The sequence below is a fragment of the Typopeltis vanoorti genome, chromosome 18 (genome assembly GCF_054136105.1).
Source record: "Typopeltis vanoorti isolate ZY-2024b chromosome 18, IOZ_Tvanoo_1.0, whole genome shotgun sequence".
Classification (NCBI taxonomy): domain Eukaryota; kingdom Metazoa; phylum Arthropoda; class Arachnida; order Uropygi; family Thelyphonidae; genus Typopeltis; species Typopeltis vanoorti.
Genome location: NC_143566.1, coordinates 64,513,562 through 64,540,476, shown reverse-complemented (window position 1 = coordinate 64,540,476; position 26,915 = coordinate 64,513,562). Strand labels below are relative to the sequence as shown.

General features: G+C 35.1%; 1 protein-coding gene across 1 annotated transcript in view; it reads right to left on the bottom strand.

The window, feature by feature from the left end:
• The window catches only part of Zir (dedicator of cytokinesis), a 667,641-nt gene that overhangs the window by 499,861 nt on the left and 140,865 nt on the right, over positions 1-26,915 (bottom strand). Inside the window, exons 12-13 of the mRNA XM_090407837.1 lie at positions 20,923-21,116; positions 6,008-6,101 (exon numbers count right to left, since the gene is read on the bottom strand). Coding sequence (XP_090263963.1) covers positions 6,008-6,101; positions 20,923-21,116 — 288 coding nt within the window. The remainder of the gene's footprint in view (positions 1-6,007; positions 6,102-20,922; positions 21,117-26,915) is intronic.

The following is a 26,915-nucleotide window of genomic DNA, read 5'->3' as shown; positions in this document are numbered from 1 at the left end:
TTAAATTTTTATTTTTATTTTTTATTTTTTTTTACAAATGAACAAATGAATCGTAGAAATATAGAAAAAACTTTTCTATATTTATAGCCAAATTATAAATATTGTTGGCTATGGGATAGATTTATGATATTATGAATAGATTTATAATATTCTCTATTTTTATGAAAAAATTCTGCTTTTTATCTCTATACTTTAACCAAGCTACCGCCACATTTCGATGAATGTGAAGTGCATATTAAAATTGTAATAACATTGATATTACATTGAAATTCATGATGGATACGAAGCTTTTGAGGATGCGTATTTGATCTTTAATGGCTGGTAAGGTGGTTAATATAGTATTATGCACCTACAAAAAGTTCACTTGTGATAAATTAATCTTTCTGACATTGTTGTCCTATAGCTGTTGTCTTCATTTTAGCTTAGTACTTTTAAATTTTTTGAACTTGGAGAATTTGAAGCCTGATGAGAACTAACAGCTACAACTACAAGTGAAACTTAATCAGTGTATTAATAAAAGGCAAATAATTGGGCTGCTGGATAGAGTTCATATTTAAGTATTACAAGTCAGAGTGATTCTGACTGTTCTCATAAGTTTGCTGGTCAAGTTTTGTTTTTTAAGATTATTTCTACATTTGATCCATTTCAATGTAATAAAATTGTTAATTAAACTGCCGGCCTGGTTGACTGAGTGGATGCCGTATCTGCTCTCCAGCCAAAAGGCTGTGGGTTCCAATCCAGGCATGGCATGGATGTTTATGGTTGTCTGTAGTAGATGCCATTGGTGTAGTTGTGGTCAGTTGGTGATTGAATGGTGGAGACAGAGTTGTAGAGTAGGTACTCCTCCCTCGATGAGCCCTTGGGCTCTCTGGAGGTGTCAAATAATAATAATAATAAATAATTTAATTTAACAGGGAACATTAAAAAATAATTCCCATTCATGTGCCATCTCCTATCCTAGGAGATTGACTACCATGATGTGTGCACTCTATGCAGTATATCATAATTCTAGTAGCAAGGCTTATATGTTGGTCATACATAACTGGTAATTAGTTTATGGAATTAACAATGCATATAAAGTATATTAATTAAAGGTAACTTTAATGAATAACTTCTATATTTCAGCAACGTCACGTTGCCATCTTCAGGAACATAAAGATATGGTATGGGCACGCAGGCACTAACAAAAGCAAATGAGGAAGAAAGCAAGAAACTAATATTGTTCCTAAAGTCCTAATGGTGCCCTCTGGCAGGCTAATTTGGTTCTCTTGGCAGTTGGGCTGAAGTTCTCATAATGTAAGTCTCCCAAATTTGGGGTAGTTTCATGCACCCAAACTTGTTGAGGTTAGGAACGTTTTTTAGAGCTGCTGATGATTCCTTGAATAATCTTTCGTATTTAAACTTGCTACGGTGTATTATTTTTGATTTCTTCCAACAAATTCTATGGTGGGTATCTAAGGCATGGTCTGCCAGCCCAGAGCGGCTGTACTGGTTCTTCCTCATTTGCTTTTGTTAGTGCCTGCGTGCACAAACCATATCTTTATGTTCCTGAAGATGGCAACATGACATTGCCGAAATATAGAAGTTATTCATTAAAGTTACCTTTAATTAATATACTTTATATGCATCATTAATTCCGTAAACTAATTACCAGTTATGCATGACCAACGTATAAGCCTTGCTACTAGAATTATGATCATCCATGGAGATTCCATCGCACGAAAGGCCCATCAATATGGCAAAATGAGGTTGAAGATATCGAGACAACTAAATCATCTGACTTTCCTAAAACGCTATCGGGATAACAAGGTAATCCCTAATTGTGTTAAATTGAAGCACCGTTTTACTTCACAGAAAGCTCTGCACATTTATAATCGCACTAGCTTCGTCCTATTAAGAGAACAAATTACCGTGACGCGTGTTCTCCTTGCCGACAAAAACAAAACCTTACAGTCGATAGAGGAAGAGCTTTCGAATACACTTGGCCATGATCTTTGGATGATACTTTATGACGTTTCATGTGCATCGGCAAGAAAAGAATTCGGAAAAATACGAAGTCGGCACTTGAAAAAATACAAAAACCTGATAAAGAATTCTACTTCCTTACCAAAGCCACCACTCAACACTTTAGTCAACCTCTCGTCGGTAGTTTTAAAGCCTGAATCACTCACTGCAATTGCACGTGGTCACAATTTCGCCCTAGCTCCTAAAAGAATACCTGCCGAGGAAATCATGATCCAAATAGAATGTGGGATTCGCAACTTTCCTAACCATATCGTCAACAACGTCAGACTGGATGTAGTCGGTGTTCTCACTAAAGCCAAACCTCCAAAAACCAACTTATCCAAAGACGAATATGCAGCCCTACAAGAAATGAAGAATAACAAAAAAATAGTAATCACCAAAGTGGATAAGGGAAACGCCACTGTGGTGCTCAATCAAAAGGACTACAAAGATAAGCTTAATGCTTTAGTACGAGACCATACTACTTACCTCCGTATTGAATATAATCCTACCAACTTTCAGGTTAGAACTCTCCACAGACTCCTTAAGAAAGTCACTTCTTCTTGGCCTGCAGAAGTGACTAACAAACTAAAACCTTATAACTCAAGACCCCCCCCCCTCCCGATTACATGGACTCCCAAAAATACATAAACAAAATGTGCCATTACGTCCCATAATGGATGGCATTGATTCCCCCACATATAAATTAGCCAAACATTTAGCCAAAACGCTCACACACTATACTGGCAACACACCATCACACATAAAAAACTCAGCCCACTTTAAAGCCAGTATAGAAAACCTCTCACTCCAACATTCTGACATAATGGTCAGTTTTGACGTCTCCTCCCTATTCACTAATGTCCCACTCAAAGAAACCCTAGAGCTCATCCAAGCCAAGTTTCCTCCTGATATCTCAGTCCTATTTTAGTTCACAATGAACTCAGGCTATTTCGTTTGGCAAGAAAAGTTCTACAAACAGATAGAGGGACAGCCATGGGTTCACCACTTTCCCCACCCTTGGCCAATTTCTTTATGGAGACCTTTGAAGAGAAAGCCTTAAACTCCGCCCCACAAAAACCCACTATTTGGCTTCGTTATGTGGATGATGTGTTCGCTATTTGGCCACATGGCTCAGACACACTCCACTCCTTCCTAACACACTTAAACAACCAACACCCCAGATTCCAGTTCACCTTAGAAAAAGAGGAAAACGACACCCTCCCCTTCCTAGACACTTTAATCACTCACCAGCTTGATGGATCTTTGGTTTTCTCTGTTTACAGAAAACCCACCCATACTGGCAGATACATTTATCAGCAATCCCCCCCCCCCCACACACAACAATATGGGATTATAAAAACACTATATAACAGGGCAAAATTAATCTGCTCAGATGACAAGGCCCTAACTACTGAACTAAACCACATTCTCAACACTTTCTTAGCCAATGGCTATAACCCCAAAAAAATCCAAAAAATACTAAAACCAGTAAACCACAACCCCCTCCTCCACAATAAAGATTACACCAAATCTATCACCATCCCCTACATCCAGGGCACCTCTGAGAAAATAACCAATATCCTCAAAAAATATGACCTTACTTCTTGTTACAGACCATATAAAAAGTTGGCATCCCTTATCTGCTCTACCAAAGACCAACCACTTCCCCTAGACCTACCTGGTGTATACCAGGTCCCTTGCAGCTGCAAATTGTCCTACTTTGGCCAAACAGGCAGAACAGCAAATATCAGGATTTCAGAACACAAAGACTACATCCGGTTTCACCAGTACAGCTGCTCTGGGCTGGCAGACACCCACCATAGACTTCGTTGGAAGAAATCAAAAATAATACACCGCAGCAAGTTTAAATACGAAAGATTATTCAAGGAATCATCAGCAGCTCTAAAAAACGTTCCTAACCTCAACAAATTTGGGTGCATGAAACTACCCCAAATTTGAGAGTCTTACATTATGAGAACTTCAGCCCAACTGCCAAGACAACCAAATTAGCCCGGCAGAGGGTACCATTAGGACTTTAGGAACAATATTAGTTTCTTGCTTTCTTCTTCATTTGCTTTTGTTAGTGCCTGCGTGCACATACCATATCTTTATGTTCCTGAAGATGGTAACGTGACGTTGCCGAAATATAGAAGTTATTCGTTAAAGTTACCTTTAATTAATATACTTTATATGCGTTGTTAATTCCGTAAACTAATTACCAGCACTATATCATACTCAGCTGACATTGACCCTACAGCATGGAAATAAGTGTATATGCAAGCAATACTAAAAAAAAAAAAAAAAAGTGATAAGTATCTGCCTGTTGTTCTCATCTCAGCATTATCCAAAGTAGTGGAAAAGGTAATCAACAGTCAACTTCTTTGGTATCTGAAGAATTCTCACTAATCAATGATCAACAATATGGATTTTAATAATCAAGACTGAAAACAAATCTCCTGGTCTACATCACCCACTTCAGGGCACATGCCATGGAAAAGTTTGGAGAAACCTGTGCTATTATACTTGATAATTTCTGAGGCAATTTTATAGGATCTGGCATCATGGGCTTCTCAGAAAATTACCATCTTACAGTCTGTTTTCTCACCTCCTTTGTTGGATTACCAGTTTTCTCTCATGTCCTTCACTACATCTAATGGTGTAAGATGTTCTCACTTCAGATTTTCCTGTTAATGCTGGCATTCCTCATGGCTCTATTATTTCACCAACTCCCTAATTATATATATATATATATATATATATATATATATATATAAAATCAGTAGTTACATTGACTCGGTGATTGGATATGTTCATCTTTTTCTGACTGACTGTCAAAAAAATAGACTTGTCTCATATCAACAGCAATTTTAGTTATAGTCTACCTGACTTGCATAGTTTTGGCATTAGGTACTGGCATACACGTGATCTCATACTCTTGCATTTGCACAATAATAGAACTACAAAATGGACTATAACGACAATTCAAACTTAACTTCAAATCACAAGTCTGTTATTATAATAGCACAGTGTTTTTATGATTTTTTATGTTTTTTAATTTGCTTTAAGTGTTACTACACCTGAAGTAGTCATTTTCGATGAAACATGTTGTGTGCTCCATTAAATTAACTTATCTATTTTCTCGGTTTCAGTCAGTCAAAAAAAAAAAAAAGATGAACATATATAAGATCTCACTGACCTCAAACCCTATTCAGTTTTACTGATGGCAACACTCTCCACTCATCCTACTCATACAATAAGCAGTGCAGGACTCAAAACATCTCAAGCTTCAAGATCATCTATGATAGGTATCCTAAACATTGATCTTTACATCAATTCTGCCTGTTTTCTTGCAACAAAGAACTTAGTCCTTCTCCACATACTTTTGATAATGCTCAACATAACAAACAAGACCAGATCTCTCCTCTTGGACTGAATCCTACACCTAGTAATTGTCAGTCTAAGAATAAAAGCAGAACGCATACTGTTTTTTGTTTTTTTTTACTCAAGATGTTACTTCTCTCTCTTTCTTCTGGCCAGTTGCTTACAAATCTCAAATCCATCCAACTCTGGAATACTGCCGTCATATTTGGTGTAGTGCACCTAAGACTTTTTCTTGATACAGAAGGGAGCAGTTCATTTTATTGATGACCACTCTCTTACAGACTTTCTTAAGCTGCAATCTCATACATAGTTAATTTCTACAGATATTTTCATGTTCAATGTTCAGCAGAACCATCATCCAATATGCTATGAGCAGCAGCAGTAGTTGAACTGCATACTCAGTTCACAGTCATCTTTCCCCATGAAGTATTTCTTAAAGACTACAACCTGCAGCTCTTCAAGAGGAATATCAACACATTACTGTGCTCTTGACGCCAACCTACACAGCACAGAGCAATTGTTTGCTAGACCTCAGGAACTCTGTGTTGGAGTGATATAAAATAAAATAAATGAGTAAAAAGAATAAATAATATCTTATATAATCATATTTGCTATTTACCTGGTATGCACTTTAGTCTCTTCAACAAAGAAGATGGACGTTTCAGGTCCATGAGAAATTTGTATAAATCTTCATCTCGAAGTCTATCTCCTTCCTGGAAATAATTTTTTTTTTTTTTTTTATTTAAAAGACAAAACAAAACATCAACTATCAAGATATCTATTTGTTTAATAACTGTCATATACTAAGACTATTCACTGCTGTTCATTAATCATGAGCTGTCAGACTAATTATCAATAACTGGCAGCAGAGATTATTAGTATGCTATCAATACTGAGTAGCAGGATACCATGTCAGTAATGCACCACATTACTTTTTAAAGAGGAATTCTTTTTAAAGTAATTCTTTAACTATTGTGACTTAAGTCTAAACAAAATATAATAATTTCATTAAACTTCTACAATATGATCATGTTATTAATTTCACATTTAATGCATTTACTGAGATACTTGACTTAATAGTCTCATTCCCCACCCACACACCACTACCCGAATTATATAAATTTACAGTACAAAGGGATTATTTTACATGAAAAGGAAAAATATACAACTATAAATGCAACTCCCTCTACTTTCTCTCCCCCCCCCTTTGGCAAATTTTGATGTAGAAACTTAGTAAAGTACTCAACATATCTACACTCAAATCTATACTAAGCAATACTAAGCATGGTTGCACAATGTAAATGTGTTTGCATCTGGAAGGTATCATTAATTTTTGCACCAGAGGAACAAGATTTTGTTATACTTTCATTAAGTATCCCTCTGATTATAGTTTCCATACAAAATTTTGTCCTTAGTTGTTTCACTCATTTATTCACATGACCTCAATTCTTACCCTGGACCACCTGCTTCTTTCTCTTCTTGGCCCTGCTAATCACTTGTTGTTCTGGTAATTTTCAACTGTGCACTTTGTACTGTGAAAGATATGAAAACATGCTATTTCCTTATTAAGGTCCAATTCATTCTCCTGAACTTCCACCACTGCGCGTTCAACAATAATTCTGACATTAACATTTTCCAGTCTACCACTGATACTGTCTATTTTCTACTCTACTAACACTTGCTTTGTCCATCCAACTGACACTCACTCGTGAAACACTTACAACACACTCACTCACCAGTTTCACTCTCCTTCCATAAATCTTTTGACTTTTGCATCACACACACACACTGTACAAAATCACATAAATGCAATTTGCCCAACATTGACATCTTTGCCACCTTTGCACTACCATGCATTGGTTTCATACCAACAATATCAAATTTAAACAAAAATACAAGGTTTACTTAAAAACTAATTAACTCAGTCAATCGCACACCCATATAAAACAAAAACTACTATGAATTAAATTATTATTAACTAAATTATGAAAATAATGATATCTTTCAGCAGTGCTAATAACAATACAACATACAAATACCATCTCCTGGCAATCAACTATCCAAATAACAATATATATATATATATATATATATTGTTATTTGGATATATATATAAAAAGATAAGCCAAAATTTGAAACATTTTTATGTCATGTGTTGAAATGTCCAACAATGTGTTTGCCTTCATGAGACAACAATTTGTTAAGCCGATAACCCAAAAAGCCGAAGGCTTAATGATAAGCCGAAATTTGAAACGAAATTTGTCACGTTTTTATGTCACGTCTTCATTGTTTTGAAACGTCCAACAATGTGTTTGCCTTCATGAGACAACAATTTTATTGTTTCAGGATTACAAACTCATTGTCGACCATTAGAACAGAATGTGTTAGTATTCATTACTGAAATTAGCATAACACGCATGTCATGACTGATTATATAGTAAATATTTTATTTTCATTTCGTGATTTTGAATAATTAAAGCGAGGTTCATAGAGAACCGGCCGACCAGCCCGGAACTCGAGGGGGTTGGGCACCATAGGCACCAGAGCCCCCTAGTATATATATATATATACACACACACACAATTAATCCTTGAAAAATGTGGGTTTGAACTGCATAGGTTCACTTATACATGTTTTTGAATAAATATATTGGAACATTTTTTGGAGATATGCAACAATTTAAAAAAACTCGTACACAAACTACATAGCTAGAAATATAGAAAAAAATTAAGAAAAAGTTAGGTATGTCATGAATGCATAAAATATATGTAGATACTAGTCTATTTTATCATTTACTACAATAATGTATACACAAATCTAGTATAAAAAGTTGAAATTTATCAAAACTTATGCACACAAACATTGACAGATGATACATAGTCATTTGCAGTCAAGTGAAATGTAAACAAATGTAAAGATGCAGTATTAAATCATAACTGCATAAAATTAACTATTATTAATTAGTTAATTACTTAAATTAATTAATTAGCATAAAATAAATATTTCATAATGATTCATTCATTAGTATAAAGGCTAGGCTATACATATTATTCACATTATCTTTTCATTTTTGATGTCTAATATTAGTAATAGATATAACATCTACAATGTTTTGTATCACATAAGACAATATTAATGTAGGTACTGACAGACATGCGATTCATCTTGCAAACAGATGACCAACTTACAGTATCGACAGTATTGATAAATACACAGTACAGTACTGTAAATGTATTTTCACTTCCTTATGATTTTCTTTAATAACTTTTTTTTTTTAATAACAAACCATATAAAATATCTGTTAATTGCCTGTTTATGTTATCGGTAAGGCATCTGGTCAACAGCAGGCTATTAGTAATTAAGATTTTGGGGAGTCAAAAGTTATATGTGAATTTTCAAACAATGCAGGGATCAGTGCCCCTAACCCTATGCTGTTCAAGGGTCAACTGTGAGTGTGTGTAAATATATATATTTATTATTTGCTTTACATAAATTAGTTTCTGTAACCAATGACTGCTTTAGGAATGGATATGACACCATGCCTTTTCTGAAAATTGAAAATTTGAAATACATTGTTAGGATGCTTCATTTAATTAGATACTGAGTTTGCCACTATTATAAAACTTTGTCATGCTTGCCTATATGCAGTATGGTGTCCATGGGAGGAGATTTGTTTTTCATAATTATCATAATTCATTTAATTAGATATTGTGTTTTCCATTATTTTGGAAAACATAATTGGAGAAAATTAGAATGAAAACAACATTGAATAATGAAACAAATCTCCTCCCACAGACACCACATTGCATGCAGGCAAGCAAGACAAAGTAATCTGTGGAGGAGATTTGTTTTTTCATTATTCTATGTTGTTTTCATTCTAATTTTCTCCAATTTATACTAATTGTAGCTACATATAGTACATACTCTAATTGTCTCTGATTTAGTGATACAATAATGCTGCTTGTTTTTCTTGAATCTGCGGTATAGTGTCTGTTGAGGAAGGATATTTATCACTATACAGAGATATTTTTATTCATTTTCCAAAATAATAGGTATAACAAGCAAAACTATGTTTTGCTAATTATACCTATAAAATGAATTCTTCTGTTGTTATATGTAGTAAGCACAGGTACTATTACGAGAGCGGTCTAACAAGTTCTCGGCCTCGACATAGATGGCAAACTATAGTCACAAGATTTTTTTTTTTTTTTGAAGTTGGTATATCTGACATAAGCATCAATGTGAAATTGCAAGTCATTCTATCAAGTAGTTTGTTTTAAACAGCTGCCTGAAACAAAAGTGTTGTCTATATTCCTCGAAATGGATAAAATTGAGTATCATGCAGTTATAAAATTCTTTGTGAAAGAAGGATGCACAAAAGAAATTCATTCGAAGTTCATAAAAGTTTATGGACAATCTTCTCCTTCGTTTTCGACAATTAAGAAATGGGCTGCAGAGTTGAAATGTGGCCATACCAGCCTTGAAGATGATCCACATGAAGGATGTCCAAAAAGTGTAACAACACCAGAAATCATTGATATTGGATAACCAGCGAGTCAAAGTGCGTGAAATTGCTGAGACTATAGGCATTTCAAAAGAACATGTAGGATATATTTTGCATGAAGAATTGCAAATGAAAAAGCTTTCTGCAAGATGGGTGATGTGCTTGATCACAGCAGATCAAAAATGCGCTTGCATGAAAATCTCTGAACAGTGCTTGGAGCATTTTAACAATTTTAACATTTTAACAATGCATTGATTTATTACTATGGATGAAACTTGGATTCACCATTACACACCAGAATCCAAACAGCAGTCAAAACAATGGACAGAAGCCGGCTGTTCAGTACCAAAGAAGACAAAGTCAGTTCCATCAGCAGGAAAGGTCATGGCATCGGTGTTTTGGGATGCTAAAGGCATTTTGTTTATTAATTATCTTGAAAAGGATAAAACAATAACCGGGGAATATTATTCCCATCTTTTAACCAGACTAAATGAAAAAATTCGTGAGAAAAGACCCGGTTTGCAGAAGAAAAAATCATCTTTCATCAGGACAATGTACCTGCACACAAAGATGTTTTGGCAATGGGAAAATTAAGGGATCTGTACTATGAATTGTTGGAACATCCACCCTAATCCCCAGATTTGGCTCCTTCTGAGTTCTATCTCTTCCCCAAATTAAAACTCTTCCTTGCTGGTCAGCATTTTTCTTTGAATCAAGAGGTGATTGCAGCTGTAAAGGGGAATTTTGCAGATCTTGCTGAGAACCACTACAGGGATGGGATAATGGTGCTGGAGCATCACTGGAATAAATGTATTATTCTTAAGGGAGATTATGTTGATAAATAAAAATAATTTTGAAATTATAAATTCGTTTTTTTCATTATTAGGCTGAGAACATTTCAGACCACCCTTGTATGTGAAACTTGCATTTCACTACTTTCCATACAGCAGTCTATCTTGGGTACAAAATTGCCAGTATCACACGTTAAGCTAATAAGAACAGATACTACACTTTTCACTTCTCAGCTTTTTTTTTTTTTTGGATAAGATAAGGGGCTCCATCATTGCCAAAGATGTTAAACTTATTTTTGGAAGGTGGTGAAGTGCTTGGAGCTTTCAACTTTTCCTGAGATCTTCTGGTATTACGTATTACTGTGTGTGTGTGTGTGTGTGTGTGTGTGTGAGAGAGAGAGAGAGAGAGAGAGCATGTTGTTGGGTCACAACACTAAAATGCATTTTTTACTGTTGGTTGTGCTCAGAAAAATTTGAAAGATGCTGGTTTGGATCTTGAAGAAAGGATCTTGTTGTGTCGGAAATAACTATAAGTCAGCCATTTGTTTCAGACACAACATGAGAAAATAGCATCTTAACATAAAGACATGCTTAAACTCTCAAGAGCAGAGGCAGAGAGGTAATAAATAACTTGTAATTGAAAGGTATATTAACCTTAATTGATAATATTCTTGTAGTGTAATCCAAATACTGTTTTAGAATCATACCCAGTACAGGGAAAATTATGTTAACCAATCAGCGGAAGATTTGATCATTATGCAATAGTCCATGACACAGCAGAAAACCCAAAAAGTCATCCGGTAACCCCTGCAGTAACAGTTCCATCGAGAAAGTTGCTGAGAAAAGGATACGACCTCATCGTTATCTGATGAATCAAAGACGGCTAAGTGAGTGAGGTAGACAGAAAGTGAGGGCGCTTGCCATTGAGCTATAAGGAGTGGTGCGCACTTCAAACGCTCTCTTGTTTCTGCATTTTTCTGTGTTACAGTTCGAAGGCCGTGAGGGCTGAGGAATGTGTACAGGACATCCAACAGAACAGCAGGAAACCAGCAGACAGGGCCATTGGTGAGTCTGCTGCCAATGTGATGATAGTGAAGGAGCCACTTCCTTCAAAAAGAATGAATGGAGATAGACAGCGGAGCAACAAGGCAATCTTGCTACGTCCGAGGAAAGACCAGAACTAAAACAAAGGAACCATTTCACTAAGAAAAATAGCCGGTAAGGTGCATATCTTTTACCCTATATATATATCAGGTGCTGTAAAACCAGAGAAAGCAAAAAGGAGTAGAACTTTAAGCATAGCCTTGCTCGACCCAACTAGAAGATCCATTTTTGGACTGATCGTCTCGAGAGGACCTTCCTGTTATAATTTGTAATTTTGTGATCGAGTGAAACTATAGTGGGACAGTTAAGAGATGATTTATTATATGAGATACAATGAGTGAAGGCACTGCTCTGTACATTAAGCCTGTGACTTGTATAAGATTTATAGCAAGGAGTTTTTTTAACAAAATTAGTAATTGATAAAATTAAGTGAACATATGTGTAATCTAGTTAACTTTGTATTGCCAAAGCTTGCATAACCACTGGAGTATCATTTAATCTTAACACAAACCAAGGAAATAAGATTGATTACCTGATGCTCCTGGAATGTAATTGTATGAGCCTGTATACTAAGAAGTATGTGAGAGGGATTGAGTGAGCTTACTGCAGTTGCATGAGTATTTGTGCATGAGTTTATTTCTTTTATATTATTATTACATGATTTCCTGTATATGATTTTTATCATCATCATCATCATCAAATTCCTGCCATGTACCCTCAAGGGGTGTACAGGATATGACAGTACTACATGAAAAAATTACATCATTACTAACTTCCTATCTACAATTTTCCTCCAAATCAGTCTGTTACTTGTCAAGACTCCAACATTATCAGATCTTATATTTCTATCGTCTAAGGCACTTTGTACCGTATCAATCCACCTATATCTTGGTCTTCCTCTGGGTCGTTTTCCTGCCAACCTGGCAGAGAACACTTGTTTTGCTAATCTTTCCTCTCCCATTCTATTTAAGTGACCATACCATCTGAGATTAGCTCTGCTAACGCATTCCTGGATGCTGACAATGTCAAGTTCTTTCCTAATATCCTCATTTTTAATATGATATTGCCATTGATGCCATCTGTTCACGCCTCTAATCTTTCTCAGGACTCTCATATCTGCGGTCTCTAGTCTTTGGTCAAGTGTTTTACTTCTGACCCACCTCTCAGATCCATAAGTTAAAATTGGTTTGAACACAGTCTTGTATACAGCTAATTTAGTGTTCCGACTAATTTCTTTCTTATTCCATATGAATTTATTCAATTGACTTCCCACCATACCAGCTTTGCTGATTCTGTTGTCTATTTCTATATTTAGTTTACCATCTTCAGTAAAAATTGTGCCTAAGTAGCTGAAATGTTTTACTTGTTCCACAGGTTCTCCATTCACAACACAGTTGACATTTTCAATGATTCTGCCTATTTTCATTGTTTTTGTCTTTTTATTGCTGACCTTCATACCATATCTATTACAACAGCTATTCAATTTAGTCAGAGAATCTTGCAGACTTGTAGCGGATTTATTTAGAAGTATAACATCATCCGCATAAAGCAAAGAGCTGACATTAACATCTCCAATTTTGATATCAGGTTTAATACCATATTCCTTCATAATGTGATCCATATAGATAATGAATAACCGAGGGGATAATGTACATCCTTGTCTCACACCAGATTTAACATTAAACCATCTTCCTGTACTTCCTTCAATTCTAACTGCTGACTCACAACTCAAATAAAGACTAAGTATTGCTTGATATAATGCCCCATTGACACCATATAACTGCAGCGTATTGAATAGCTTCTCTCTTGGCACCTTGTCATATGCCTTTTCCAAATCGACAAAACTTAAATACAGATCTTTGTTATATTCCCATGCTTTCTCGACTATTTGTCGTAAAGTGAAGATCTGATCCTGACAGCCTCTATTTGGCCTGAATCCAGCTTGTTCTTCACCAAGCCTTTCTTCCACAATTCTTCTCAACCGTTTCTCAAGTATACTTGCATAGATCTTGCCAGGAACACTCAGTAGGGAAATACCTCTGTAATTCTCACATTCAGTTTTATTTCCCTTTTTATATATGGGTACTATGAGAGCTCTACTCCAATCATCGGAAATTCGTCCCTCTGTCCAGGCTTTCTGAACTATGCAGTGCAGCCACTGTAAGACTCTTATACCACCATACTTCAGCATTTCTGGTGGAATATCATCTACTCCTGCTGCCTTTCCACATTTCAAGCCTTTGATGGCTTTTTCTACTTCAAGTATAGATATGTATTCCTGACTGCATGCCTGGTCAGTGTTTTTTATCACTGTGCTGTCATCACTGCTTGTTTCATTTAGCAGTTTTTCAAAGTAATTACTCCATACTTCAAGGATATCTTTTTCTCCTGTTTTCATTTCACCTTTATCATCTCTAATTCCTTTTACAGCACTCTTTCCTCCATTCCTAAGCTTCTTCAACAACCTCCAGAATATTTTGCCACCTTCTTGATATTTATTTTCTATATTCTTGCCAAAGTCCTCCCATGACTTTTGTTTAGCTAGTTTTACACACTGTTTAGCTTTCTTACATTTATCTCTATATTCTGTAAGAGTAAAAGCTGACTTATTTGCCAGGAACTTTTGATATGCTTTCTTCTTTTCCTTCACTGCCTCTTTAACTTCCTGTGTCCACCAGGGAGTTCTGATTTTTTTATCTTTGCACACAACCTCACCACATGCCTCTCTGGCAGAATCAATCAATGTTTCCTTCAGAGTTTGCCACTGAATCTCCAAGGTTTGATTCCTGTTCTCAAACTCTTTCATTTTCTTTTCAATAATATTTCTGTATTTTAGTCTACAGTTTACATCTGAGAGCTGCTCAACTTTTATTCGCTTTAAAACTTTCTTACATGTTATTCTTTTCAATATGAAATTCAATTTTATCCTGCTCAAGACTAAATAGTGATCACTTCCAATTTCAAATCCTCTGTACACTCTGGTGTCCTGCACCAAGGAGAAAACATCACTATCAACAATAACATAGTCAATGAGACTTTTCTTATTCCTAGCCTCTTCTCTCCATGTGAATTTGTGCACATTTTTATGTTGGAACATGGTGTTAGTAATAACCAGTCCATGTCCTGAGCAGAAATCCAACAGATATTTGCCATTATTATTAGCTTTGCTCTTTTCTCCAAATTTTCCCAAAATATTTTTGTATGTCTCACAATCATTTCCTACTGTACTATTTAGATCCCCAACAAGGACCAACTTTTCCTTTTTCATTGTGTCAGTTGCTTTTTCTAAAGCCTCAAAAAATTCCTCCACTTCTACCTTAGTAGAACCTTCTGTGGGACCATAGGCATAAATAAGTCTCATTGTCCAGTTCCCCATTCTCATATTTGCCCACATTACTCTACTTGAGACTGACTGCCATTCAAGAAGATTAGCCTCGTATTTTGTGTTGAATACTATGGCTACTCCTTCTTTTCCTTGATTGTTATTGCCTGAATATAACATTTTGTATTTATTGCTCAGAAAGATCTCACCAGTTTTGGTCTTTTTTGTTTCAGTCACCCCTATTACGTCGATCTGGTACTTATCTAATTCCTCAGCTAGCTCCATTTCTTTGCCATTCAGGCTTCTTACGTTGATAGTACCGATCTTTAACTCTGGTGATGTTGAGTTGGGGTTTGTTTTCAGATTTGTTCCAGTAGCTGACTTTTCGCTGTTCGCCCTGGTTCCCTGGCGAAAACAACGCAAAAAACAAATATGATTTTTAGTTGTATTAAAATGCATTATTTTAAATCAAAGTTTGTATGTTCTGTTGTTTGAGACTGACTTACCACGTATAAAAAATTTCGAACCTGTGTAAGTGGGGGAGGGGGGAACCATTTGATGTAAGATAAAGAGGGGAGCTGCGACTGCACACCACGTGTTCTCAATGCTAAATAATATTGTCAAGATGGTCAGTAGAGTAAGCTTAAGTATCAGGAACTAGTTACCGACTGGCGCAGTCGATCTAAAATAAATAAATTTGACGGAAGCTAACTTCTGGTACACGTAACCTTAAGATATAAAACTAAAGATAGAAATAAAATAAAATAAAAAAAAAAAACAAGAGTAGATGAAGACGTAACAATCTTTTGGTGAACAGATAAGGGTAGCCAATTTACGGTGTGGCTTGAAGGAGGTTTGCATGCTATACTTTTTCAGAACACGAAATTTTTTCTGAGGTACCCTGGATATATGGAATATCAATGAATGTTTTGTATTCTGAATTTTGGAGAGGAGTATTAAGCCAGGGGAATGAGAAAGAGTTTTGTTGATTTTGTGAAAGGGAAAGCCTTTGCTAAAAAAAGTGTTCCAGATGTGATTGATATCTGGGGAGAGACTAATATGGTCGGAGCCAATGGCTCCGACAATATTAGTCTCTTTTTTAGCAACTGTCAATATTGCTAGGAGGAATGGTGATGTGATTAGATGACTGATGTACCTTCCAGTGTGGGTAGGTTTTCTGTAAATAGAAAAGGATCCACTCACCAAAATATCCTCTCTATCACCTAGACCATCCTGGGGTCTACTGCATCTCTTGTTCCTGCAAACCATCCTGCTTTGGACAAACAGGAAGAGCAGTGAATATCCACCTGGAGGAACACAGGAACTAAGTCCATTACCATCCCTCAGGGGTAGCAGACCATGTCAAGGATACAGATCACTGGATTCAGTGGAAAAAAAAAAACTTCTGTCTTGTACAGAAGCAGATATAAATCAAAGCAATCACTGACGCTTCAGTAGAAGAGGTGAATGATTTTAGAGATGAAACATGAGTCACAGAAAGTTTTTTCACTTAATTACAAAAAAATTATACTTGACAAGAAATTATATTCCTGTTTAAGCCTTCACATCAATTCCCTCAGTATTCCATAATATAAAGCACATTTCCATACAGATATGTATACTATTATGCATTATGAAAGGGTCATTATCCAGACCTGTTTTCATCTTTATTGAGATCTCATTAGTGGGAAGCAGACTCAGAAAAATAACAAACTTGAATAAAAGGAGAAGTCACATTTTCCATAAACAAGTAGCAAAAAAAAAAAAAAAAAAAAAGTACAGCAATCCCTCGATTAATGCGTCTTTAAAACAGGCGCATTAATCGAATATAATAACCTATGGGAAAATGTATAATTCGTTCCTCAGATTTCTTTTCTGACCCTTAATTTTTTTTTATAAAGGAATTAGGGTATGTCTCAGGGCCTAGTTAAAGGAAAACCATGAAGCTGAAAGACAATAAAACATGGTATATTCCGGTAATTGGACCACATTTTTTAATAAGCTATATAAAACACAATGAATTAATAAAAGACCCGACAAGTTTCGTAAGTCGTTTGACTTATATCTTCAGGGAAAAAGGTAACTTAAAGTTTAAAACACAAAGAAAAGAGAAATTATTAGTAATAGTGAATCTGGGGAAATTTGCATGAACGAACACCAAAAGGATGTGCAAAACAGAAGAGAACACAAATCAGGTTTAGCTTTCCATACCACTTCCACCGATCACAATGTACTCTGGCAGAAAACAAATATGTCGTACATAGAAAAAAACTGTTACATAAGAAAATTTAAAGAAGCTGCAAACAGGCTTAAAATACCAACACAATGCAATAAAAATCAAGGATTAATTCTCCACTAAGTTTGGTCAGCTTTAATAAAAAATATACCTCAGTCAGACCTCGGACATTATGAACGTGAACAACAGAACGTGGCATCATCCAGCATTGTTTAAATTTCAGCACTGCTTTGAATCTGCATTCTGATTTTTAATTTTATGAATAGTCAGATGGCTACAACTGTATAGCATGAACTATTACTAATAATTTCTCTTTTCTTTGTGTTTTAAACTTTAAGTTACCTTTTACCCCTGAAGATGTAAGTCAAACGACTTACGAAACTTGTAGGGTCTTTCATTAATTCACTGTGTTTTATATAGCTTATTAAAAAATATGGTCTAATTACCGGAATATACCATGTGAACTTCTAAACCACAGAAACCTCCACTTATAATAAAACATATTCAGAATATAAATTTATTATTCTGCTTCTTAACAAAGAATTATTAAGAAGTTTGGTGGGCATTCTGTTTCTTTTTTTCATGCAACTGATGCTATGGCCCTATTGCCTCTTCTGCAAATTTTACTGGTTCTCTCTTCACCGGGGTCAGTCTCTAAGCATTGCTGCTAAAAAACTTCGATTGTATGAAAACTATTTTCAGATTGTTTCTGTGAAACCTCTTTGGGCTTGTCAGTGATTAAATTTTCTTTATATTCTTCAGGATCTTCAGGCTGTGCATCTAAATTTAGCAGGTCGGAATCACTCAACTTAGATTCATTTGAAAAGCCTCTAAAATCATTTGCACAATGTGGAAGAATGTGCTTCCAAATAGCTCGCATATTGCTAGCAGTAATTTTATTCGACTTTGCGACTTTATAACCAGGCTGAGAGTCTCTGATTTGGTTAGAAAAGTCTTGGAAGGCATTCACTTCCAAAAAAAGGGGTTTCATCGACATTAAATATTTGTTGATCACAATAGTCCCCTTACACAATTTTCTTCAAAATCTCTGGATATCTCATCTGCACTTGCAGTTTCACCTGTGATTAGAACATTATGTTCTAATCACTGGTTATTTTAGGCTATTTCTCTTTTTCAAACCCTCAAATCACCCAGCACTAACGTGGAATTCTTCTTCTTTTCCATCATTGATAGCACTTTCTTTCCAGGTTACAAAGGTACAATGCTTTTGATTTAATAAGGCCAGTGTTTAGCGGGATCCATTTTTGGTTACAATCTTCGATCCATGTAAAAAGAAGTCTCTCTAATACAATCATTATAATACTTTAATTTCGAGTGCATACATGATGAACTTCAAGCAGCCTTACCTTTCTCTTTGTATTCAGCAGTTGATTCACCCATTTTTGTGTTCTTGTCCTATCTTTGCCTTGTTCATTTTTCTTTATTATTTCAAATTTTTCTTCCAATCAGATAACTTTTCGAATCATTTTCACACTTCTGTTTTTTGCTCACTAATTCTTTTACTCAGGATTAAAGGTTAAGAAAATAATTTAAAATAAAAAAGTATGGAAAACAATTGCACGAGATATGATCAGCAAAATGCTATGTAAAGCAGATGACATAAATTTTGGCAGTAAATTTGGAACATTGCATACATGGAAATAGTGTAGTATGCCATTAAAAAATAAGTATGTAAAATGTTTCAAATTGGTAAGTAAATTATTTCATCCTGTGAGTGATTTTTTAAAATAGTTAGCCATAAAAAATGTATAGATTGAAAATTTTTTAAATCTACAACATTTATTTTTAAGATGTATGTATATAGGCACACTAATTGAATTTGGGTATCGAAAAAAAATGATGCACTAATTGAAAATGCACAAATTGAGGAAGCATTAATTGAGGGATTACTGTATATCAGTTTCTTCTTCTTCTTGGCTTCCCATATTTGTTTGCCTGTAACATTTTCAAGGGTTTAAAAAGTCTTCTGCTCCATCTCCTCCTGGGTCTCTTGAAAGGTGTCCTTTTGGTTTACATTTCCAAGCAATATTTGGTCATCTGTCCTCATTCATTCTTTCTATGTGGTTTTTCCAGTTCTTTCTATAGTTTGTGATGTCTTCTGTTATGTTAATTATGGAGAAGTGTTTTCTTATTTCTTCATTTCTTATCTTGCAAGGAACTTCATTTTTGCAGCTTCTGCTTGTCTTTTATCTTGTTCTCCCCAAGTCCATGTTTCACTACCATATTTCAGAATTGGTTTGCTATTATTTTATATAGTTTTATATAATTATTCTAGACATCTGTTTACCGAAATGTCTATATAAAGTTCCAGTGACTGCTAGAAATTTTTGCTTTTTATATGCAATGGCAATTTCTCCATTGGGGCTTATGTAATTTCCTAGATATTTAAATTTGTTCACTTGTTCTATTACTTCGTTGTGGATGACTAGTTTGCATCTTTTAATTTCTTTACCGTGAAATGCTATTGATTTCATTTTATTGAGATTTTCATACTGTTTCATACTGTTTCATTGTTTTGTTCAATACGTGTAGATTTTTCTGCAATTGGTCTTCATTTTCAGCGAAAATAACTTGATCGTCGGATACAAAAGCCTGGCTAACTTTTTATTTCCTATTTTAATTCCTATGATTTTGTTTTTCCTCCATTCTCTTGAAATTTTTTCCACATATATATATATATATATATATAAAATAAAGATTATTGGTGATAATCCACTTAATTGAATAAGACCTCTATTGGTTTTAATTTTTCGGTTGTTTCATTATTAATTTTAATTTTAATATAGCTTTCTTCCATTATATTTGTTATTGCTTTTGTGGTTTGAGGTGGAGCTTTCAATTCATAAAGTATAGTGATTAATTTTGTTCTGTTGATTTAATCATATGCTTTCTCATAATCTAAGAAGGCCATATACGTTGGCAGTTTAAATTCTATTCTTTTTTTTATAATTTGTTTCAGTGTAAATGTGGAATCTGTACAGGATCTTCCTTTCTTAAAGCCACATTGTTCTTCTCCAATAATTTCCTCGGTCCATGGTGTAAAATATATGTTTATCACATTATTATTATTTTAATAATAAGGTATATCACCATATTATTAAAATACTCTTGATCATATATAGTTACAGAAAGTTGTTTCATTTTTCCCCACTTGATTACAAAGTAAATTTTACTTACGTTAATTCTGCATTAATTTAACCTTTTTGGGGTGTGGATCCCAAAGATTAGACCTTGGTAAAGGTGAAAATTGGTCTGGGTAGTAGTGACCCTTCTGACAATGCATAGCAATATCCATATCGATAGTGTGGTTTGCATTATAAGCAACTTTTCTCACTAGAAGTAGGTTTATATAAAAACAGAACTCTAAGTATATAAAGTCACAAAGCAAACTAAAAGATGGTATATTTATTTTATTATGTATTCTCTTTTCTTTTTTCTTGCAGATAAAACAAACTTAAGTTTTCTAATTTAGCATTCAGTTTAATAAAAGTTCTCTTTAAAAAAATAACCTGATAATAAATATTATATAATAGAAATTTAGTGAAAAGTATCCCACCTGTTTAAAGAAACTATTTACAGTCAGGGTTACAGGTCTGAAATTGTCTAAACTTGTACCAGAATCATCATGAGACCAGCTATGCCTCTTTTCTGTTCCACTTCTTCTTTCAAGTGATCCTCTACGACCCAAGGAATTATAATCTGTTGTTTTCTTTCGGAAGCTATCAATACTGGCATTAGATGCTTTGCGATCTAAAAATGTATTAATATTAATATGATGTTAATCTTATTTAATTTTTTTTTTTATCTATATGCTTATTTATATGGCCGCTTTATTTTAATTTCTTAGTGTAGAAATTCTAGCTCTATTACAAGCTGTATGCCCAATTGGTTTCCAAAAGATTTCTTTCATTAATGTTTTATGTATATGATAGCATAAAGATAAAGATATGTAATAAAAAATAGAGAAAGGTTCCCCTATCAAGCTTTCTTAGAGGCCTTAAAAAAAAAACACTCAAAATTTGTTCTGTTCAACCCTCATAGTTTACTTATTTCTACTTCTTATCACCACAACCATTAACAGTGGATTAATGATTGCCACATGTGATGATGACACACTTTTTATAATTAACCTCTCTTGAATATGCTATAAAGTCAGCTAAAATTGTGCTAAAAATAAAGTTATCAATATTGTGAATCAAATCTAATGATTTTTTTTTTCTGTGAGAATACTTTTTGACTAGATGAATATTCTTTCATATAAAAGTGAGATGATGATAATCTACTCTAATCTACTTACAAGCCCTTAAAGCCACAACCTACACAGATTGCTTTCCAGAACTATAATTTTAGGATAAAGTGGTTAGTCTTTAACCTAAATATATATTATTGTGTGTAAACTGCATCTGTTCATTTAGATAGTGTGCCTGGCTGTAGGATGACAAACCCAAGTTTCTGGGAGGAAAAATCCTGCTACCTCTGTATAAGACTGACTATCACATCTTTAGTAGAAAGGCTCCAATAAAGGTTTTTTGCACTGTAGACAGGATTTAAACTAGAGTCTTTCCAACCAGGTATCTTAACTGAAACTGAATGAGGTACAGCGCTTGAGAAATTTGAGATTTATTAGTTATTTATATTAATAATTATTAATAAGTTACATTAATTATTGAGAACTAGTTCCATTAATTCATGTCTAGTTCCTTGTTAAGGGAAAAACTATATCTACAAAGAGAACAACATAAATAAAGCAAATCTCAGTTACCATTAGCAGTATAAATACAAAAAAAAAAGGGGGGGAGGATGAGAGATGCAGAGCTTGTATCATATGTCAGCTTAAGAGAGACTTTTAAAATGACCGATGAAAAAATTTAAATTGTATTTCAATATCATATCAAAGGTTCTCCAGCATTAAGCCACTATGCTCTAAATAGAGCATAGTGGCTTATCCCAATCATTGTAATAATCAGTAATAAATACATGTGCAGTGTTACCAAATTTTAACTGTCTTTTACAGTAATCAACTATTTATCTGACTGTAGTGGAAAGGCAATTATAACAGAAGATTAGATAAGTCGAGTACAATGACATTGTACTTTACCAAAAGTCAGTTGACACACAAGAGTTGATTAATTGAAGGATCATTATTTTGAAGGTTAGGCAAATGGTAGATTACTGTATTTCTCTTTCTTCCTGTCATCACTGAGATATTCTTTTTTCTGATTTCTAAATGTATACTTCTTCTAGCTCTACAAATTCAAATCAAGCCTTGGCTTTCTGGATTTGTTGCCTCGACCCGTTGGTCTTTTACTGATAATTTTACTATTGATTGTCTTCATAAGAATACTGTCATTTTCCATACAAAAAACATGTCCTACCCACTGAAACTTTCTGAACTTGATTACACTGGATATTGTGGTTCTTTACAGTTGATAAAACTTATGATTGTATCTGATTCTCCAAAGTCCATTATTATTCACTGGTACAAGTATTTTTCCAAGAATTTTCCTTTCAAAAGCTGAAATCAAACCCTTGGCACAAATATCCAGGTTTCACATCAATAGGTAACAAATGAATGAATTATCGGTTTATATATTTTTACTTCAGTCTTCCAATGCATATCACTGGAACTGAGCACACATGAGAGAGAGAGAAAAAACAGAAAGCATGATTACCTCTCTTTATTGGATTCTGCACTTCCATCATTTCATTTAGCTGGCTAGTGATCATTGCGCCAAAATATTTAAATTATATTTCACTTTTTCAATTTCAAGGTTCCCAATTTTCACACATGTATCAGTTAGCTGATTCTGCCTGGTATTGATCATTATTTGAGTTTTTGTTGATTAATTTTTAGTCCTATCTCTTGTGCTGATTTTTCTACTTCCAAATACAATGCTTGGAAAGAAGTCAATGGATACCACAGTGTGAGGAACAAACAGCCGCAGTATCCACCTTAATAAGATGTAGGACCATCTTTCACTAATAGCACAGCAATCCTACAGGACATGCACATTTTCCACAACTGTACAATAGTAATCAATGTGAATTTTGGACCATTCTTCTTGTAAGTAAGTAAGTCCTGGACTGTTGTGATGCAGATGCCCCTGCACCTCACCCGAAACTCCATTTCACATCCAACAGATGTTAAATAGGGTTGGGATCAGGGCTCTGTGGAAGCCAAATGTGATGTCCACAATCCACTCAGTTATAGCAGCAGTAGCCTTGTGACAGTGCACTGTCTTGCTGAAAGAGACAATGGTCAGTTCCATAGAAACACCACAAAGTAGGAAGAATTGCATTGTACATAATGTTCGGATATCTGAGTTCAACGTTCATGGCACCACAAAGATCTGAGGCCGAACAGGATCATACCATGACACCGCAACCTCCGAATTTCATAGTTGGGGTTACGCACTCAGTGGAGTCTTTGCACCACTGAAGATGACACAGTTTGTTGGTTTGGGTAATGTGGGGATTGCAAACTGTGATCCAACCATGGAAATCCAAGCCTTGGTTCTGAATGTTGTGCAGATTCGTGTTCCAGTCAATGCCAGAACTTCACATTCAGTGCGTTGGCCGATGAATGGCAGATTTTACATATTATCCTTCGTAGCATCTTATGTCACATTTGGTGATTGTCGTTGATTGTCTACTGTAGGTAGCACTTGTAAAAGTGCTACCTGCGGTGGACGACCAACTGACTGTCGACCTGGGATGGTCCAATTTGTCAACAATCTGCCAAACAGATAGGCCTTCAACACAGCATGCTATCACAATGCCTCTTTCAAACTCCGTCAATTCCCTTCTCACGTCATTTCACCTTGACATAGTTGCACTGACTTGGGAGCATCATATTCCTCCAATTTATACCAACTACAAACACGACTTGGCATGATGCACATTTTCCCATGGGGATGTCCACTGACTTCTTTCCGAGCAACTCTGCTTCCTATTTAATTCTTGACATGATTTTAATGCCACATGCAATAATCTGCACTGAATTGTTTGTTAGTGTCTTTAGATTAGCAACAGTCAAATAATGTATCCAAAGCTAAGTTAAAAAGTACTGGAGCTAGACCATCTTCCTGTTTTGAATTAATGGAAAGGGATCTGTTAAATCATTTTATAAATTAAGGTGACCAAATTGGATTATTATTGGATTTTTTATTGGTATTGGATTCAACCAAATTAAAATGGTGGTATAACATGACTGATTTTAATGTCGGCTGGGGCATTGCTCAGTTCAACATAGTCACTAGAGAAAGATGTTGGAAGTTTTTCCCGCTTGGTTAGACTATAATAAATTTAGTTCAATCCTTTATCCAAGTGTAAGCAAACAAAGTTTGTGCCTGATGTATCTCTTCAGGACTGAAGCAACTCTGATAAAGGTGGACCAAGCTTTCATCACTTGACTTAGCGTCTCCCATAATTCAAAACACATCTCCTTGCAGACATGTATAATTCTATGCATTAAGGGAAGGGCCATTATCCAGACCAGTTTCAACCTTTATTGAGGTCTCATCAGTGGGAGCCAGACCAGAGGTGGTGTAATGGAGAAGCCATATTTACCGATACGAGTTGCCAAAAGGTGTCTCACCTTATTATTAAATTACTTTGGATTTAGAGAAAGATGTTGGAAGTTTTTTCCCACTTGGTTAGAATATAGTAAATTTAGTTCAATCCTTTATCCAAGTGTAAGCAAACAAAGTTTGCGCCTGAAGTATCTTCAGGACTGAGGCAACTCATGGTAAAGGTGGAGCAAGCTCTCATCTCGTCTTAGTGTCTCCCATAATGTACAGCACATCTCATTGAGGACATGTATAATGCTATGCATTAAGGGAAGGGCCACTACCCAGATCGGTTGGCACAACACTTCATAAACAAAATTAAAAATTTTCACTCAACAACAAAGATTTATTAGTCAGTGCTGATGTAAATGCTCTTCTCATGACTAAGTATTTCTCTTACAGAACAAATTTTTATCACATCCAATTAATTCTCAGTTCATTGCAGTAATCAGGCAGCAGAGTTGCATGGAATTCAGCTTGAGCTAGTGTATATAAAAGAAACCACTACCAAAAAGTCTATGGTTTATACAGACTCACTGAGCCCATCTTGTCTCCTATGCACATTACACATCCAGTGCTTGCAAGGTTCTACAACTGCTGTACAAATTAAACGTTATTACGAGTGTGGTCTGAAAAGTTCTCAGCCTAACAATGAAAAAACAAATTTATAATTTCAAAATTATTTTTATTTTTCAACATAATCTCCCTTAAGGCTAATACATTTATTCCAGCGATGCTTCTGTGCCATTATCCTGCCCCTGTAGTGGTTCTCAGTAAGATCTGCAAATTACTCCTCTACAGTTGCAATCACCTCTTGATTCAAAGAAAAATGCTGATCAGCAAGAAAGAGTTTTAGTTTTGGGAAGAGATAAAAGTCAGAGGGAGACAAATCTGGGGAATAGGGTGGATGTTCCAACAATTCATAGAGCAAATCCCATAATTTTCCCATTGCCAAAACACCTTTGTAGGCAGGTGCATTGTCCTGGTGAATGATGATTTTTTCTTCTGCAAACTGAGTTGTTTCTCACGAATTTTTTCATCTAGTCTGGTTAAAAAGATCGGAATAATATTCCCCAGTTATTTTTTGTACCCTTTTCAAGAAAATTAATAACAAAATGCCTTTAGTATTCCAAAACACCAATGCTATGACCTTTCCTGCAGATGAAACTGACTTTGTCTTCTTTGGCACTGAACAACCAACCTGCTTCTGTCCACTGTTTTGACTGCTGTTTGGATTCTGGTGTATAATAGTGAATCCAAGTTTCATCCGCAGTAATAAATCGATGAAAAATCAGTTTTATTCTTCTTAAAATGCTCCAAGCATTGTTCAAAGATTTTCATGCGAGTGCGTGTTTGATCTGCTGAGCAAGCATGGCACCCATCTTGTGCAAGGCTTTTTCATTTGCAATTCTTCATGCAAAATATACTTTACACATTCTTTTGAAATGCCTATAGTCTTAGCAATTTCACATACTTTGACTCGCCGGTCATCCAATACCATATCGTGCACTTGATCAACGATTTCTGGTGTTGTTACACTCTTTGGGCGTCCTTCACGTGGATCATTTTCAAGGCTGGTACGGCCAAGTTTAAACTCGACAGTGCATTTCTTAATTGTTGAAAATGAAGGAGAAGCATGCCCATGAACTTTTATGAACTTCAAATGAATTTCTTATGGCATTAAACTTTCTTTTACAAAGAATTTTATAACTGCACAATACTCAATTTCACCCATTTCAAGGGATAGCCAACACTTTTGCTTCAGACAGCTGTGTAAAACAAAATACTTGATAGAATGACTTGTAATTTCACATGGATGCTTATGACAGATGTACCAACTTAGAAAAAAAAAATTTGCGAATAGTGTTGCCATCTATGGTTGAGGCCGAAAACTTTTCAGACCACCCTCGTAATTTTGATATTCAGCTGTGCTGGATTCCCAGCCACATTGGAATTGAGGGAAATGAGACAGACAATTCAG